This window comes from Physcomitrium patens, chromosome 17 (genome assembly GCF_059467195.1).
Source record: "Physcomitrium patens ecotype Gransden chromosome 17, ASM5946719v1, whole genome shotgun sequence".
NCBI lineage: Eukaryota > Viridiplantae > Streptophyta > Bryopsida > Funariales > Funariaceae > Physcomitrium > Physcomitrium patens.
In genome coordinates, this window is record NC_143426.1 from 15,142,700 (window position 1) to 15,162,767 (window position 20,068).

Sequence of the window (20,068 nt, forward strand, 5' to 3'; positions counted from 1 at the left end):
GCTCCGCCACCACACTGCTAATCCTTGTTGTCACTACCCTTTTTGCAATTTACCAGTCATTAATTGGGTGTTAGAGGGGAGCTATGCCACTCTCATGGATCAGCGAGGATGTAGCTACGAAACTAGCCTCACCCCTAGATGAGCAAATTTCGCAAGACACAAAATTGAAGAAAAATAGAAGACTCGGTAGAATTGATCACACTTTCAGGTACACAAAGGGGATTTGTTTTTGTTTTTGTTTTTGTTTTTAATTTTTTAATTTTTATTTTGCCCCATATCCCCCTGAACGAGGCCCGAATTTGGGCGTCAAACAGCCCACGTCCTGGTCACTTGGCGCGAGTCAGAGCGCTTCGTTCGTCCAGTTCGATTCTTTTTCGTTCCTTGGCCATCGCTGGCGCGGCGTAGTTGCAGGGACTGGGCGAGAGTCGTCATCTTCGTCATCGCCGTGGATTGGAAATTTGCAGGAGCGAGCAGGAGCGAGGAGGAGTAGGAGCAGGATGGTGATGAAGTCCTGAACTGGTTCCTTCCCTTTCCCTGGTATCATACATCAGAGCTGCGACGGAAGCGGGAAAACTTGCGGGGGGTTCCCGTTCCCGCCCGGCTGCATGGAGCAGAGGGGCATTTTGAGTTTCGGGGTGCAGAGGGTATATGTTTCTCGCTGCCCTCCCCAGATGTAGTGTGTAGATTCTCAGACTGTTTGGCAGCTGAAGGATTGGTCGACCTGCGGATATCCGTGACAGCTTGCACGAGCTCGAGGTAGCGGCCAGATGCCTGCCAGCCGGAACATGTTGTGAATTAGTGGGAAAGGGTTTTTACTTCTTTGTTCGAAATTGGACTTCAGATTTTGGAAGCGTTTTGGATGTGTGTATCAGTGTCCATGTGCATCTGTTGTTGTGACATTGCGACAGCGGGGCTGGAGCGAGTGTTACAGCGTCTTACAGTGGGTTTCTGATTTTGCGGAGGAGGACCTGTGGAGTGAGAGAGATAGGCTTCGTAGGGTTGGGCAAGAGTTCGGAACTGTAGCGAATAATGTGATGGTAGCGTTGCTCTGTTGTGGCATAACGGGGCAAGTGTGCATGTGAGAGACGTCGCTACAGTGGAGCTTGTTTTGTGAGGTTTTGTGCTTAGTTGGAGACTCGTGGTGATTCGGGTTTGGGCGCCGTCGCGGGATCAAGGCGAGAAATAGTGGACCGAGATTGTTTTGTGAGTGTTATATTTAACTTCACGGGCACAGCCGGGGCAGAAGCTCGAAGGAGCAGCACGTCCTCGCCATGTGTGTTTAGTCGTGAGATTTCTTCGTATAGCTCCATAAACCACTGTCATTCAGACCTCGACGACACCCTCAATGGCAGCTGAGGTTGGCAGGCGCGTTTTGCGTCACCGAGCGTCAACTTCGGCACCAGCAGTACCAGCAGCTCCTTCGAATAATGTGCGTCAAACTAGAGCGGCGGCGAAACGATCAGCTATGGACGACATCAAGCATACCGTTCTACATCCCAGAAAGCGCACAGTGCAGCCGAATGGAAAGCGTGCTCCCCTTACCGACATCTCAAAGCAGGCCAATGTTGCACTATCCAGCTTTCCAGCCGTTGACTGTTTCGACTCCAACAATTGCCAGGAACTAAAATCCATGCAAATTCTCGAAGGTGATGAGAACGCTGTTCCCGAAGACAGCGGAAAGGTCCGTGAAGAAAAGAGTGTACTGTGTGTCGTTGAAATTGATCTGCAAGAGGCGTCATTGCCTTCTCAACCACTGGTTGCCCAAGTTGACTCGGAACCCGAGTCAGAGAACAGTTCTTCAGCGAATGCATCTTCAGAGCGACCAAATTCTAATAACCTCTTTTCATGCAAAGATCGGGTGAAACAAACCAACCTGTTCGATGACAAGTGCCCTTCGGAGAAATCATCCTGGTCGAATGGGTTGGCCTTCGAAGATATAGACAGCGACCACTCAGACCCTCAAATGTGTAGTACTTATGCCGCAGATATTTACTTGCATCTGCGAATGGCGGAGGTTAGAGACTGTTTCATCCCTTCGATTTGTAGTGATCACAACTCGGTATCTTGTCACTCTTCATCTTCTTCTCATCTCCATCTCTGTCCTCCTGTGCTTTTATGTCCCCCTTTTTTAATTTGATTCTAAATCTAATCAAGTGGGAACGTCTCAAATAACATAATTCTCTGTTCCTGCTTTTCAGATTAAGCGAAGACCAACTACGGATTTCATGGAAGTCATGCAAAAGGACATCAATCCTAGCATGAGGGGAATTCTTATTGATTGGCTTGTCGAGGTTGGTGAAGAATATAAATTAGTTCCAGACACTCTCTACCTGACAGTATCCTACATTGACCGCTTTCTGTCCTGTAACATTGTGACACGACAACGGCTTCAACTTCTTGGAGTGTCCTGCATGCTAATTGCTGCCAAGTACGAAGAAATATGTGCACCGCAAGTTGAGGAATTCTGCTACATTACTGACAACACCTATCAACGCGAAGAGGTACAATAATGTTGGTTGTGCTTTGCCATAATTTCCCTACGAACTATTGAACGTATTATCTGGCTCGTTCGAATTCCAAGCCCTAATTGTTGTGATGTAAATATGATGAGCAGGTTCTAGAGATGGAGAGGAAAGTTTTGATGGAGCTGAAGTTTGAATTGACGACGCCGACTGTAAAAAGTTTCTTAAGGCGATTTATCAGAGCCGCTCAAGCTACTTGCAAAGCCCCAAATCTAATTCTGGAGTTCCTGGGCAACTTTCTTGCGGAGCTCACACTGACTGAGTACGTGTTCCTAGGTTTTCTCCCGTCTATGATAGCTGCGTCCGCTGTGTACATGTCAAAGTTAACCCTCGACCCGTCGACTCGTCCATGGGATGTGACTCTGCAACACTACACTGGCTACAAGGCTTCTGACTTGGAGAAGTGCGTAAGGCTTATACATGACCTGCAGCGGAACACAAAGAATTGTACACTTCCTGCCATACGAGAGAAATACAGAAATCATAAGGTATTTTTTCTGCATCCGTATGCACTGGTTTTCCACATTTCTATGTACTTGATCGACAGGTCCCAACTTTAGGTGATAGTGACATGATTCGCCTGCGTACATGGCTTAACCTTATGTTCTGATCACGCAGTTCAAGTGTGTGGCAACGTTGACGCCTCCTTCAGTACTTCCCCCGGAATTTTTCAAAGACGCTGAATGCTGCTGACCGTACGAAGCTCTTCGCAATTCTGCAAATCACCTCAACACTAATTTCCTGCCTGTTAGAGGTAAAGACAATTTACAGCCTGATCTCTGCTCAAAACTGTCCTGATTGTAGTTTTGAGGGAGGTTGAATTGAGTCCTAAGTTTTTTTCTCATTGTCGTGCAGTTCAAGCGTGTGAAATCGATAGCGCCAACGCTGACCCTGGAGTAACCAAGGACCGCGAAGTAACCAAGAGCCGTGAACAAATATGGTTTTGAGGTTAGATAGAGATTCGGTCCAACATTTTGCAGAGGCCCTCAGACTGGAGCTGGTTAGAGGGAGTCTTCACCGGTCTTCAAGGGCCTGTCACGTACTAACTCTTGAAGACTGCCACGTGCTGTTGACTGGCGCATGATCCCCGAAGGAGTAGGTGTAACATTCAGCAACCGCAATTTTCCTAAATGATTTAGTTCTAATGGATGTAGAGTAGATGCCGAGTACATTCTAGCTCATGTGATGGCGTCTCGATCTGTTAAAAAAAAAAAGAAAAGAAAAAAGTATTTTGTTCTTCGTTTATGTATAGTCTGTTCTCATTCCGAGAGAAAAGAGGTCAGCGGTCTGTGTGCGCTGTCATACTTATGACCCTCTTGTTATTAGTTAGTGTTCTTAGAATGGCACTCGACTCTACTAAGCTTTGAAGCAGAGGATGGAGTAGGTAGTTACTTGTAGACCAGGAAGTTACTAACAGACCAACCGGCACTCAACAAGTGAGCTTGTCGGCTTCCATGACAAATGCGCATCGGAAGAAAACCAAAAATGAAAAAAGGGAAAAAAGAGACTAAAAAAGACCAGTACGAGTTTTGACACTTGAGAAATGAAAAAAGAGAAGCTGACACCTGTTTATATATCATCTCTGTGTTCGACCCTGGATCTTCAGATTCAGAATTGTTGTTTTAAACGTCATGTGTGTAGGTTAGAAATGAGCATGTGCGTCCGTGTAAACAATGATGTAACACTATTTACATCATTTCCATCATCCGTGGTAAAGGATTATCATCTGAAAAGTCATGTCAGAAAAAATCCCACTGCAAGCCAACCACCTCATGTATACCTCATTCCTTGTGGGCAACATGCCTTCAACTATGTTTAGTCTCCTCACTCCGACTGATAATTGCAGTGAAACTGAAGTTGTAAACAAAGTCCCTTGTCCAACCACGACTTTTGATAAAGACGAGTGGGTGCCAAGCTAAAGAAGACATAATGGTAGGATATTTGGGGGAGGAGAACATTATTACAGTAACTTCAGGCATGAAAGCATTGGCACAGTGCAGACCCTTGTGTCTAACAAGCTTGCCCGGGTCATCAGAGTTTTTTTAGGAACCACACAGCTCTACACACAAATCTACTTCATGCTTAAGTCTCATGAAACACATATTGAGTTGTTAGCTACAATTTTCCACTTTATCCATCTCCATCTTCCCATTCAACTGAGGCTCCAGTTGTATACTCCTTGTGTGTATCACTTTCCTTGTATACACCTTTACATGTTGGGTATTTCTAATGACACCATGGTTTATAGTTTCTAGATGGGATGTTGGATATTACTAATGACACCATGGTTTATAGTTTCTAGATAGGATATTGCTAATGACAACATAGTTTATAGTTTCTAGATAGGATATTGCTAATGACAACATAGTTTATAGTTTCTAGATAGGATATTGCTAATGACAACATAGTTTATAGTTTCTAGATAGGATATTGCTAATGACAACATAGTTTCTCTTATTGCCACCACAATTTGCCATTCATCACATGTTACCTACATCCTTTGTTAATGTTGTTAATAAGAATAAGTCAGTTAGTGATTGATGTTAACAAATAATATTGGAAATATAAATATTTTTTTTTATTGAAATAATAATTAAATAAATATGTTAAGTAGGAGGTTAATTGTGATGACAGTAGCAAAAAGTGTAGTCGCATTAGTAATAATATTTTATAAAATATAATCTTTAAAATATTAACATTAGTAATAATATTTTATAAATTCGACATTATATATATATATATATATATATATATATATATATACATATATATACACAATTAGACATTATATTTTGATATTTTTCTTGTAGATTGTTATTTTTGTTTATACTCTTGCATACATTCTAGACTAATTCAACTAATTATTTCAAATTGGTCAAATTTATGACATTCATAAAGTTATATGATCTCAATAAATTAGTGATGACAATTTTATAAGCTTTAAGGATTAGCTTCTTATCACTTGTCAAGGACATGAATCAAAACAAGAAGAATTTTGAAATACTTTCATCTAACTTATGAAGAATAAATATTCACTTCAAAAGTAATATAATATTAAGACTAAAATGGCTATTGCCAAAGACAAGAAGAGCATAGACTCTTGAAACTAGACTAAGAATAAGAAAAGTATTGACAAGAATGAAGAAGGCTTTATTCTTATCTCCATATATACTATCTAATTAGAAGCTACATGGTAATGTTTTATATGACCTCCAACACGTTTTGACTTTGTAAAATACATGTCTTAATTTGTAAGGCAAATTTTCTATGTATGAACCACATAGTTAGCTTGTTCCACAAGCTACCAATACATGTGAGATGTGGTTAATTTTTTAGCCAAGTTTCTAATCTATTAATTAACTATAAACATGTATAAAGTCAAAGTCGAATCTATAGAGCTTCTAAGAAGCTTTTTTAAGAGATATTATGAAATTAATCTATTTTTACCTACTTCTACTTAATCATATAACTAATTATTGGAATAAATATGTATATTCATGACATTACTTCTATTATTCTAGGTATGAGTTCCATGAGAAGTGGCCATTATATGTTGAAGAAATCTAAGATGAGACAAATTATATTTGCTGAATATTATTTCTTTATTTTTTTTAAAGATAGTTGATAGGTTCTCTCAGCTATTAATAGTATCCTATACTAAGAAAAAAATACCATCCTATTATTTGATCATTGTTGAAGTTTTTATAACTCCTTTCAAATAAAATATTTGAAACATTATCAAGAGTCGTTTCTACCTCTAATAAAATCATCAAATATTGGAAGTTTCTTCCAAAGTCATAATACCAAAATTCATTGTATTATAACATCTATTTGAGAAAAAATATGTTATTCTTGAAGATCATCATTTTGATTATGTTGTCTTGAAGAGTATAATAATTATAATGTTTTATCCAATAGGTCAACAAACAATAGTTCTTGAATTGAATCTATTGGTTGTTGGTTCTCCATTTTTTTATTACCAAAAATACATAAAAATTACAAGCAAGGATAGAAGATAGAATGCTATCTTATCTAGATCATGTTTCTTTTAAAAGAAAGATTTTCCATTCTTTATCTTAATTTTGATGGATGTTATTGATGAAAAGCTTCAATCTTTTATATTGCATTTGTAAGATTTTTGCTGGCTTCCATGTGCATTTATTAATATCATATTTGTACCAATGAACAAGATATTGCAATCTATTTTGGCGCCACCTTGAATCTAAAATTTCTTCCACTTCAAATTCTTGATCATTATTCACTTCTATAAGATGAAGTGGCATTTATCTTTTTTTTGAAATATTTACTATCTTATATAGCTTAAAAAGAGCCATACAGAATACATGATGGATTTTTATAAAATCTGATAGATATAATCAATAAGTAACATTATTAACTTATTTACAAGTAAAAAATGGTTCAAGCCTACAATAATCCAACTTTTTTTAAAGGTAGTTAATCTTGATATTGTGACAAAATAATCATACTTTATCACCAACATAAAATTAGAGATGTTTCTTACGATAAGCATCCACATTGGTCTTTTGTCATTCATGATCTTTTTTTAATTGTGCCTTTATTGTTGTATATAATTCAAATAAAAAATTTGCTATATCTTCTACAATATGATTATTAACTTTTAAGAAGTCAAAAATATCAAGATGTGAATGATAATCATAATTAATAAAGAAAAGAATTTGTTGTATAGAAAAATGTATCATATTATAATACACAAACTTTATCAATGGCAAAAAGATTGTTCAAGTATTATATTAGTAGTTGATGGTATATCTTAAATATTGCTCTAAATTTTGATTAATATACTCTATTTGTCCATTAATTTAAGGATAAAGATGAAAGATAGCTTTATATCCATCTTTAAAATCTTCAAAAGGATTCTTCAAAATCTTGATCTAAATTGAATCTTCTTATCTAATATAATATCTTTGGGCAATCCATGATAGCAACAAATGTGATAAAAAAAAACATAGTTATTTTTTTTTTACTTCTAATAGATTTTTTATAAGGTAAAAAATGTGCCATCTTAGTAAAATAATCTACTATCACAAATATAAAATCATACAAACATGAGATTGAAAGATCCATGATAAAATCCATATAAATAGAAGACTATGGTTGTTCTAGAATAGATAATAATTGAAGAAGTTCATAAGGTCAATGACAAGGAGTTTTTGATCTTGAACAAATATTACATGATTGTACAAAGTCTTTAATTACCTTCTATATTTGAGGCTACTAAGAATCTTTCAATATTAACTCTAAAATCTTGTTATATCCAAAATGTCTAATTATTAGAAGGTTGTGATGAGCTTAAAAAACACATTATAGTACTTTGCTTATTAGAATGTATAATTATCCCTTGAAATAAAATAAATTATTTTTGAACTCAAACTTAGAAGTATCATAAAACTTAGAAGAATTATTTTTATATCATGAATAAGAGAATTAGAGGACATAATTAATTAAACTTACTTGAAAAATGTTGAATAAATAATCTACATTGATTTCATTGCTCAAAGATAAAAATACTTTGACTTTAAGAGAATTTTTCTTTGTTGATTAAAATCTACATTTCTTTCTTTTGGTATAAGTTAAAAATACCTAAAAATAGTATTTAATAAATGTTATTGTTTTTTTCATTAATAAGTAATCTTAAAATGAAATCTTGACAAAGATATGGTCCAAAGGGCTTGGAGACGATTCAAAAGACATGCCTACATGAAATATTCAAGATTCTTATAATTTATATATATGATGATTAGACTAAAAATACCTTCTAAATAATGATATCATTCTTCAAATAAATCCACAATTACAAGAATTTTTTTATCATGGATTTCATAGTTAATCTTAGTTGTTAAAAAGTTTTTAGAATAAAAAGCTATCAAGTAGAGTTTATGTCGTACTTCTATTTGTGACAAAATTATATCCACATCAAAGTTTGATATATTTGTTTCTATAAAAAATATCTTAGAAAAGTCTACACAATATAAAATTGGTACAAAAATAAATGTTGTCTTTAAGGATTCAAAAGATACTTCAATTTCTTTATCCCACTTAAGTTTGTTTTTACAAGTCGAACATGTAAGAGGAACTATAATTTGAAAAAAGTTCTTCATAAAGATTTGATAATAATTAAAAAATCTCAAAAAATATTAAAAATCTTTATTTATTTTTGGAATTTTTAAATCTATAATAGTTTGAACTTTTTAAGGATCTACCATAAGTTCTTTGTTAGAAATAATATATCTTAAGAAGTCAACTTGACTACTATAGAATATACTCTTTCTTTTCTTATTTTTTGTAATACACAATTAACATGAACTTTATACTTTCTTGTGTTTGTAGAATAGATTAAGATTTTGTCTAAATAAAAAATAAAAAAACCATTAAAAAACTCATAAAAGACATCATTCATTAGATGTTGAAAAATAATTGATGTATTTTTTTGAGACTAAAAAGCATGACATTATATTTGATATGTTTATATATAGTTTAAAAAGTAGTCTTATATTCATCTTTTTTTTTGATGTGGACCAAGTTATATGCTCCTTGTAGATCTATTTTTGTATAATTCTGTACATAGTTGAGTTGGTCAAGAAGACTTAAAGTTAAAGATAATGGTACCTATTATTGATGGTGATCTTGTGAAGTCTTATCATTGAAATATTTATTTTTTCTAATAATTATGCATATGATTAAGTAGAAGTACATTAAAATAAATTAATTTCATAATATCTTCTAAAAAACTTCCTAAAAGCTTGATAGATGTTGCTTTGACTTTAAAAATATTTGTAGTCAATTGATAGATTAGAAACTTGGTCAAAAAATTAACTACATATCAAATGTATAAATAGCTTATGAAATAAGCTAATTATGTGGTCCACATATAGATAACTTATCTTACAAATTAAGACATGTATCTAGCAAAGTCAATGCATATTAGAGGTTCTATAGTATATTACTATGTAACTTCTAATTAGAAGGTATATATGGAGGTAAGAGTAAAGCCTACTTCACTCTTGTCAATACTTTTCTAGTCCTTAATCTTATTTCAAGACTTTTTAATCTTCTTATCTTTCATAATAGTCATTCTAATTTAATATTATATTATCTTTCAATGATTTTTTAGTCTTTTTTGAGTGACACAAGAGTATATTAATATTTTATTTCTTTGAGATATATATCCTTGACAGTTTGATAAGAGTGCTAGCTTATTATTCTTATTTTGTTTTAAAAATGAATAGATTATTTTTTTTCTATTATTATATTTTGAAGATTATAAACTATCTAGATTTAAATAAATAATTTAGTTTTTCTAATAGTGATTTTTTCTTTAAAGAGAGTCAATTATCTATTTTTATAAAAAATTTCATTTGATATTAGAGATTATAGATTTTCTTCTTCTAATTTAACTTTTTGAATTTGTTTGAATTATCTATGGAAAAAAAAATTATGGATGTTACTATCAACTAAATTTAGAATAAATTGATAACTATTGTAGATCTTCATGAGCTTCTCAATATTCTAAGAGTAGAAATTTTATATATTTCTAATATGAATCATAGAAGTATTATTCTTACACACATCGAAGAAGTTTAGAGTCTAAACCAAAAAATTATACAGTTAAAAGAAGCAAGTAGATTAGCTTCATAATCAAATCTAAGAAGTCTCGCTCCTATAAGCACAAAAGAGGCAAGGATTAGTATATCCAAGAAGTTTGATAGAATAAGATCAAAATTTCGAGGATTTTTATAATAAGTTGAGCTTATTTTGAGGTTACATTCTTTCTAATATCTCAATGGATTTACTCAAATTAGATTTGTAGATATACTTCTATTAGAAAGTACTCTCTTTTAATTTGCACCTTTTATGTAAAAAAATTTATGACTATTCTATGATTTGAATTCATTCTTTAAAATATTTTGCAGCTATATTTAAAAAAAGTGATCAAGAAAGTATAGCAAAGACCAAACTTATATCATTATGATAAAGATCACATTCAACTATTACATATGTTGTTGAATTTTAATATTTTTCTTACAATATGCATGGAAATAGTAAAGCCTTTATTAATTAGTTATGATATGGAATAAAAGATAATATCAATGATTTATTGTTGATAATACAAAAAGCATATTAATTGAAGTAATTTATTGCTAAAGCCATTATATGTGATAATCAATTCTTTGAAAGATGTCAAGAAAAAATATTTGGTTGAAAAAATATAAATTAAGCCATATCAACACTTTTTAAGTTTTTAAAAGCTTACTTGTTTAGGCTTGAGCCTATGCAAATTGACACAATGTATTTTAAATCTCTTATTAAGCAAGAAAAAACTCATCATCATCACAAAAACTTGTGCCTATATTATGGAGATACTAAGTACATTTTTGAATATTATACAAAATAGCAATACAATGAGAATCATGGTTGCTAAAGGAGATGATGTGTCAAAAAAAAGTTTTTTCAACTGCAATAAGAATTGTGTGACTGAAATCTTACAAAATTTCTAGTCAAGATCTTATTTTCTCTTTAGATCCTTCACCTCATTTTATAATAGAAATTTATTTAGAATTGAAAAATCACAAAGTCTTAGCCTTGTTAGATTCAGGAGCCTCAACCTATTTTTATAGATAAAGACTGTGTCAAAAAAAAGAGATATTGTTAGTCAAAAATACTAAATCCATACATGTAGAAGTCATAGATGGTCATTTTCTGTCTTTTAGAGATGTTATCTATGAGACTAGTTTTTTATATGTAACAATTAAAGATCATAATAGCATAATAATATTCAATGTAATAAGATCTTCTTTCAAACTTATTATTTTAAGATTATTTTGATTAAAAAAATATAATCTTTAGATAGATTAGATTTCTCATAATCTTAATTTTTCTTATAGTTTGATCTAAAATTTTATTAGTTAAGTAGAAATACATAAGTTTAATACATCTTTATTGATAGGTATGAAAGCTTTTATGTATATAACAAAAAAATGGGATCTTTAGTTATTTATGCCATATTCATTTTAGAAAGTATAAAGATATCAAGTGGTATTTTTAGTAAGTATGAAGATTTTCAAGGAAATTTTAAAAGAAGAATATAGATATTTTTCCAAAGCATCAATCTAATGATTGTTCAATTGATTTGCAAGATAGAACTCAACAACCATTCAAATAAATTTGTAGTTTATTAAAAAATGAACTAGCTGCATTAAAAAAATATTATCATGAAAACTTGTCAAGGATAAGAATTTGATGAAAGAAAATAATTAAGTGAGACTTCTTTCATAGAAATATGAAAAAATAGAAGTAAAATAATATATATTAAAATAAAACTAGAATGGTTATTTTCAAAAGACAAAAAAATTAAAGATTCTTGAATCTAGACTGAAGCAAGAAAAGAATTGATAAGAGTGAAGAAGACCTTAATCTTGCCTCTATATATACTATCTACTTATGAGCTATATGGCAATATTCTATAGGACTTCTAACATGTGTTGACTTTATAAGCCACATATTTTAATTTGCAAGGATTTTTTTTTATTTTTTTTATTTTTTTTTATTTTTTATGTATGTGCTACATAATTAGCTTATTCCACAAGCTACCTATATATGTAACATGTGGCCAACTTATTGACCAAGTTTTTAACCTAAGAATTAACTATAAATACATATAAAGTTAAAACCATATCTATGAAGCTTCTAAGAAGTTTTTTTAAAAAGATGTTATGAAATTTATATACTTTTATTTATTTTTACTTACTTCTATCTAATCATATAGGTAATTATTAAAGTAAGTATGTATGTTTGTTATATTACCCTCCTTTTTTAGGAATGAATTCTACTAAGAATAGATATTATATGTTGAAAAAATCTAAGATGTAATGAATGGTGTTTGTGAGATACTTTGATCTTTGTTCTCTTTGAAAATAGTTGATAGGTCTTCTTAGCCATTGATAATATTTCATGTTAGGATAGAAAGACCACCTTGTTATTTGATTATTCTTCAGGCCTTCATAACTTCCTTCAAATAAAACATTTAAAAAAGTATCAAAATTTGATCTTACCTTTAATAAAATCACCAAACATCAGGAGTTTCTTTTAGGTTGTGATATCAAATACATTATAACTTGCCATGTATTCAAAGAAGAACATGTCATTCTTAACGATCTTCATTTTGATTATGTCATCTTGAAGGTTGAAATAATTATAAAAACTTGTTCAATAAGTCAACAAATGATAGTTCTTAAGTTGAATCTATTGGTTTTTGATTTGCTATCTCCTCAATGCTATAATATATACAAAAGCTACAAACAAGGATAGGAAGTAAATTATTTTTTTCTTTTGTTTTTAGTTTTTTTTAGTTTTTTAGTTTTTTATTATTTATTTATTTATTTATATTTTTTATAACAAAGAGTTTTATTCTTTATTTAAAATTTGATAGTTGTTATTGATGAAAAGCCTCCATACTCTTTGCTTTGTTTGTAAGATTCTTTGCAAGCTTCCATGTATATTTACTAATATCATATCTGTGAGAATGAATAAGATATTCTAACCTATTACAGTGTTGTTTTGAATCTAAGACTTCTTCTACCTCAAATTCTTCATTATTATCTACTTTTATAGCAAGAGGTGGATTTTTTTTTTTTTTTTTTTTTTTTTTTTTTTTTTTTTTGGTATGTTCATTGTCTTATATGGTTAAAAAAAAAAAATATATAGAATATAAGATAGATCTTTATTGATTTTGATAGGTATAATTGATAATCAATTGGATATATTTATTCACAAATAGAAAAAAGTCTAAACTTATGATAGTTCAACTTATCACAAGAGTAAGTAATCTTGATATTACAATAAAGTAATCATAATCTATCATCCACATTAAATTATGGTTTTTCTTTGCGATAATCATTAGTATTTATCTTTTGTTGTTCTTAAGCTTTTTTTAATTGCGCCTTTATTGTTGCATGGAGCTCTAACAAACAATTTGTCAAATCTTTTGCTATAGGACTATCAAGTTTTAAAAAGTCAAAAGCATCAAGTTGTAGATGATAACCATAATTAAAAAAGAAAGATGTTTGGTAAATAAAAAAATATAGTATATTATTATAGACAAACTCTACTAATGGCAAAAGAGTCATTCAATCATCTTATTGGCAATTGATGGTGCATCTCAAATATTGCTTCAAAACTTGATTAACATGCTTTGTCAGTCCATGAGTTTGAGGATTAAAGGCCAAAGATAATTTTATATTAATCTTTAGAGTCTTGAAAAGGATTCTTCAAAATCTTAATATAAATTGAATCTTTCTATCTGACATAATATTCTTAGATAATCCACGATAGCAATAGATCTTTTTTAAAAAAACTTAGATATTTTTTTTTACTTGTGATAGATTTTATATATAATACTAAATATGCTATTTTAGTAAAATAATCTACTATTACAAATATAGAATCATACAAAATTTAGACTAAAAGATCCATGATAAAATCTATAGAAATAGAAGACTATAATTATTTGAGTATAGGCAATGGTTGGAAAAGTCCATAGGATTAATGACATGGAATTTTTGACCTTGAAAAATTATTACATGACTTAAAAAAGTTTTTCACTACCTTTTACATTTGCACCTACTAAAAATCTCTAGATATAAGCTCTAAAGTCTTGTTATATCCAAAATATCTAGCCATTGGAAAGTCATGATATATTTGAAGAATACATAAACATACTTTTTTTTTAGAATTTATATAAATTCTTTAAAATAGAATAGGTTATTTTTAAACTCAAACTTAGAAGCATCATAAAACTTACAAGAAAGATTTTTTATATCATAAATAAGAAGATTATCAGAGGACATACTTCATTGAATTTATTTGATAAAGTTTGAATTAACAATAAATATTGATTTTATTACTCAAAGATGAAAATGCTCCAACTTTAAGAGAATCATTTTTTATTGATTGAAAGATGCATTTTTTTTCTTTTGGTATAAGATAAAAACATCTAGAAAGGATGTTTGACAAACCTTATTGTTATTTGGATCAATAAGAGATTTTGAAATCAAATCTTGACAAAGACATACTTTAATAAACTTAGCAATGATTCAAAACACATATAGACATAAAATATTTAAGATTCTTGTAGTTTGTATATACAAAGACTAAATTGAAAGTACCTTCTAGATAATAGTACCATTCTTCAAACAAATTGACAATTGCAAAAAGTTCTTTGTTGTGAATCTTATAGTTAATCTTGGCTATTAAAAATTTTCTTGAATGAAAAGCTATTGGGTGAAGTTTATTATCTATTTCCATTTATGATATGATGGCCTTCAAAACAAAGTCCAATGCAATTTTTCTATAAAGAATAGCTTAAAAAATTTGATTGGATACAAGATTGGTGTAGAAATAACAGACGTCTTCAAAGCTTCAAATACTTCTTTTGCTTCTTGATTCCATTGAAGTTTTTCTTTACAAGTCAAAAGCATAAGTAGAGTTGCAACTTAAAAGATGTCTTTGATGAAGATCTGATAGTAGTTGATAAATTTTAAAAAGCATTGGACATCTCTTACTGTTTTTGAAATTTTCCAATTCATAATTATTTGAACGTTCTTAGGATCCATCATAAGTCCATCATTTGAAATGATGTATCCTAAGGAGTCAACTTGAGTAGTATAAAATATACACTTTTCTATCTTAGCATAGAGCCTTGCATCACTTAGTTTTTGTAATACATGACAAATATGAAGTTCATATTTTTTTGTGTTATAAAAAGTAAATTAAGATGTCATCTACGTAATAAAAAAAAAATTCATCTAAAAACTTTTGAAAAATATTATTTATTAAATATTACAAAGCTTTTGATACATTTTTAAGTCTAAAAGGTATGATGTTGTATTCAAAATATCCATACCTAGTTTGAAACATAGTCTTTTATTCATCTCCTTTATTGATGCGTATTAGATTGTATTCTCTTCATAGATCTATTTTTGTATATATCTTAGCTTGATTCAACTAATAAAAAAGTCCAAATATCAAAGGTAGTGGATACCTATTTTTGATGGTGATTTTGTTGAGTCCTTAATAACCGACATACATCCATGATGATCTATATTTTTTCTTCAAAAATAAAATTAGAGCTCTTGTTGGAGATTTGGAATGGCATATGAAGTTTTTAGCTAGATTCTCTTCAATATATTCTTAAAATTTAGCCAATTCATTTTATGATAAACTATAGATTGATCCAAATAATAGTTGAGCTCATTCTTGAAGATTGATTAAGTAATCATAGGAACAATGTCCCTAAAGTGTATGAGCATTTTTCTTTTGAAATATATCTTGAAAATCTTAATATTGGGTTAGAATGCTACTTGAAGTCTTTCTACCTTTGAAAATAGATGCATCATAAATGACACAAGATAATTTTTCTTTTGCAGCATGCAAGAAAGCTCTTGCATCTACAAATACAAGTTTAGTTGTACTAGACTTATGTCTTTTTAATCAATTAATTATACTCCTATTTATACTTTTAAAAAAATTAAGACTACAAGAAATCTAATCTATTTTAGAATTATATTTATTTAGTCATAATAAATCTAAAATAACTAGATTAGAAGATCTAATGATATTAAATATTATCAAGCTACTATGACCATTAATTTTTATTTCTATAAAAAAGGTTTCATGAGTAATATCTCTTAAAAACAATGGACAATCATCTATGACTTCTATGTCAACAGATTTAGTTTTCTTAATTAAAAGTATACTATATCTTTTAGTAAATTTTTCATCTAAGAAACACTTTGAAGCTCCTAAATCTTAAAAAACAAAGGCTTTGTGATGTTTAGGTCTTAATCTAACATCTATTATAAAACAAGGAGATGATTCTAAGGAAAAAATAAGACCTTCAATAGGTATTGTACAAGGTTCCAATGGCACAATCCTTATTGTAGCTAGATGATTTTTTTTTTTCTAATACACTATATTTTTTTAATAATTGTACTCCTCATCTTATAATTTCATTTCTTCTTTAGAGAATATTGAGTAGTGTGCTTAAGTTCTCTATAATACAAGAACAATCCTTCCCAGCAATGATAAGTATTTTCTTGCTCAATAAGAAGTTTAATACATATTGCATCAATTTTCATATTTTTTACTTCAAAATATAGGTGTTGATAAAAAAATTGATATTTTCATTGAATTATAGTAATATTTAGGTAAACTTACGCTACTATCAAATCAAAATTTAAAAAATTTAAATTTATAAAAAAATTAGATAACAAGTGAAATATCATTTCATTTAATATCCGTTACAAGTTATAAAAATTGTGAAGCATTTAATGTTATTGATTGTTTTTCTTATTGCAAAATATAAATTTTTGGTTGTAATACAAATTGCATCATATTTTCTATATATTGATTGAAATTCCACTAAAAAATCTTGAAATTATCTAATATTAGATCTTGTCATTTAAAAAAAGATAAAAACGATGATAATATTGAACCTAAAAGAAGTGCATTAATGAATTTAATTTGTAATCTTGAAATTAAATAGATTTGGAGTTGAAATTCAATTACAAGTTACAATTGATTGATAAATCCTCAAAACTTGAATTTTGTGCTATTAAACTTCTTGAGCAATATAATTCTTAATTCTCTAATATATGAAGGATGTTCCACTATAAGAAAAGAGACATGATTTGGTGCAGATATTGAAGCAACTCCAATCATTTCTATATTTTTATTCTTTGCCATTATTATTGCTCCTTGTGATGGTAAATTGAATTAATGCATTGCAAACACTAATTCTCTCAATTGCTTTTGCATTTGTATCATTATACTCTTCATTTTAAGAAGCTCTGCTATGATAACACTTAAAAAAGAAAAGATGTCTAATATTGCTTAAGACAAATAAAAAAAAGAAGACTAAAGAATAAAAAAAATACTAAACATAATATCAATAAGTAGAAGAAGGTATTCTTTAACTTCTAAATATCTCATATTTTCTTTGTTCTCACTACCTAGGATCAATACCTTTTTTTAGATATTCTTAAATTTCTAATATGCTTTTGTCTTATTAAGACAAAAAGATAATTTATTCTTAATTAAGTAAAGATAAAACTTTAATATTGTAAGTATACTCCTATTAATTTATCAATGATAAGAACTTGATGAAAGTAAATAATCAAGTTAGATATTTTTCATAGAAGTATGACAAAATAGAATTAAAAAAATATATATATTAAAAAAAATTAGAATGGCTATTACCAAAAAATAAAAAAAAATAAAGACTCTTAAATCTAGATTGAAGTAAGAAAAGAATTGATAAGAATGAAGAAAGATTTACTCTTACCTCTATATATACTATCTTCCTAAAAGATATATGGCAACATACTATAGGACCTCCAATATGTATTGATTTTAAGACTTCTTGATCAATTCATTAAACTAAAGATCTATACAAAAATAGATCTATAAAAAGTATATAATCTAATTTGTATTAAAGGAAGAGATGCATAGAATATTATTTTTTGAAGTAGATATAGATATTTTAAATATAATATTATACCTTTTGGATTCATAAATACACCAATTACTTTTTAAAATCTTATAAATAAGATTTTTTATGAGTTTTTTGATGATTTTGTTATTTATTATTTAAATGACATTCTAATCTATTTTAAAAATATAAAAAATACAAACTTTATATATTTGTCATGTATTAAAAAAACTTAGAGATAAAAGATTATATACCAAGATAAAAAAAAGTGTGTATTCTATATTACTCAAGTTAATTTCTTGAAGTACATTATTTCCAAAAAAAAACTTATGATAGATTCAAAGAATAGTGAGACTACCATAGATTCAAAGATTCAAAAACAAATTAAAGATGTGAAATATTTTTTGAGATTTGCCATTTATTATAGAATCTCTATTAAGAACTTTTTTCAAGTTGCGGCTCTTTTTACACATTTAACATGTAAAGATAAACTTAAATATAACAAAGAAGTTGAAGCATCTTTTGAAGCCTTAAAGACAATATTTATTTTTTGGACCAATCTTATATCATGTCAATTTTTCCAATGCATTCTTTATAGAAATAAATGCATTGAACTTTTCTATAGATACTATTTTGTCACAAATAGAAGCAAAAGATAAGCTCTATTTGATAGCTTTTTATTCCAAAAAACTTTTAGCAAACAAGATTAATTATGAGATCCATAACAAAGAGCTTATTATAATTATGGATTCATTTCAAGAATAGTATCATAATCTAAAAGGCACCTTAAGTCTAATAATCATAAATACAAAGTATAAGTATCTTGAGTATTATATGTCAATGCAATTCATTAAATTATTACAAAGCTTATTAAAGCATGTTTTATAAAGATTTGATCTCAAATTTACTTATCAATTTGAAAAAAAAGATTTATTAGACATTCTTTCTAGACATTCTTATATTATAAAAAAAAATAAAAATAGTTTTTCATCTACAAAGAATAATTCTCTTAAAGTTAGAGCATTTTCAATTTTTTATTCAATCTTTATTAAAAAAATTTAATAAAGTATGTTTTTTGATCCTCTTGTTCAAGATATCAAGATTTTTTTTTTTTATAAAATTCATCATTTTTTCAAATTCAAATTCAAAAATAATCTATTTTATTTCAAGGAATAATTATATATTTCAAAAAATAAAACACAATTTTGTATTCTTCAAGCTCATAATGACTTTTTAGTAGCTGGATATTTTGGATATAATAAGACTTTGGAGCTAATATCAAGAGATTTTTAGTGGCTTCAAATTTGAAAGGAAATTAAAGACTTTGTATAACCATATGATAATTATTCAAGATCAAAAACTATTTGTCATTGATTTTATGGACTTTATCATTGATCTTCTAATCTCAAGTTCATATGATTCTATATTCGAGATAGTAGATTATTTTACCAAGATCATACATTTTGTATCATATCTAAAATTTGTCAAAGATAAAAAATAACAAAGCTTTTTCTTCACAACATCTATTGCTATTATAGATTATTCAAAGATATTATATTAAATAAGAGGATTCAATTTGTATCAAGATTTTGAAAAAACTTTTTAAAGATTTTAATGGTAGATATAAAGCTTTCTTTAACTTTTTGTCCTCAAATTAATAAACAAATGAATTGAATAAATCAAATTTTAGAATAGTATTTGAGATGTATCATCAATTATCATCAAGATGATTAGATAATTCTTTTGCTATTAATTAAGTTTGTGTATAATTATTCATTTTATTTTTCTATTCAACAAATATTTTTTTTTATTAATTATAGTCATCACCCATGCTTTCATAATTTTGACTTTTTAAATATTAATAATCTTGTGGTAGAAGCTTTGACAAATCATTAATCAAAACTATATACAACAATGAAGGCGTAATATAAAAAAATCTCAAAAATGATAAAAGTTCAATGCAATTGCCTATCACAAGGAATAACCATGATTCAACGTAGGTGATAAAATATAGTTACTT

General features: G+C 28.9%; 1 protein-coding gene across 1 annotated transcript; it reads left to right on the forward strand.

Annotated features, from left to right (window-relative positions):
• The first annotated feature begins 442 nt into the window (after positions 1-442).
• LOC112294776 (cyclin-A1-4) lies at positions 443-4,101 on the forward strand. Its single transcript, XM_024545599.3, has 5 exons — positions 443-2,014; positions 2,199-2,501; positions 2,615-3,010; positions 3,141-3,276; positions 3,378-4,101. Exons 1-4 carry the CDS (start codon positions 1,346-1,348, stop codon positions 3,213-3,215), a joined length of 1,443 nt encoding a protein of 480 aa, XP_024401367.1. The 5' UTR covers positions 443-1,345; the 3' UTR covers positions 3,216-3,276; positions 3,378-4,101.
• The last annotated feature ends 15,967 nt before the right edge of the window (positions 4,102-20,068 follow it).

Coding starts and splice junctions, on each gene's coding strand:
- LOC112294776 (XM_024545599.3), top strand. CDS start 1,346: ATGGCAGCTGAGGTTGGCAGGCGCGTTTTGCGTCACCGAGCGTCAACT. Junction 2,015..2,198: donor TGCATCTGCGAATGGCGGAG/GTTAGAGACTGT, acceptor CCTGCTTTTCAG/ATTAAGCGAAGACCAACTAC. Junction 3,011..3,140: donor AGAAATACAGAAATCATAAG/GTATTTTTTCTG, acceptor CTGATCACGCAG/TTCAAGTGTGTGGCAACGTT.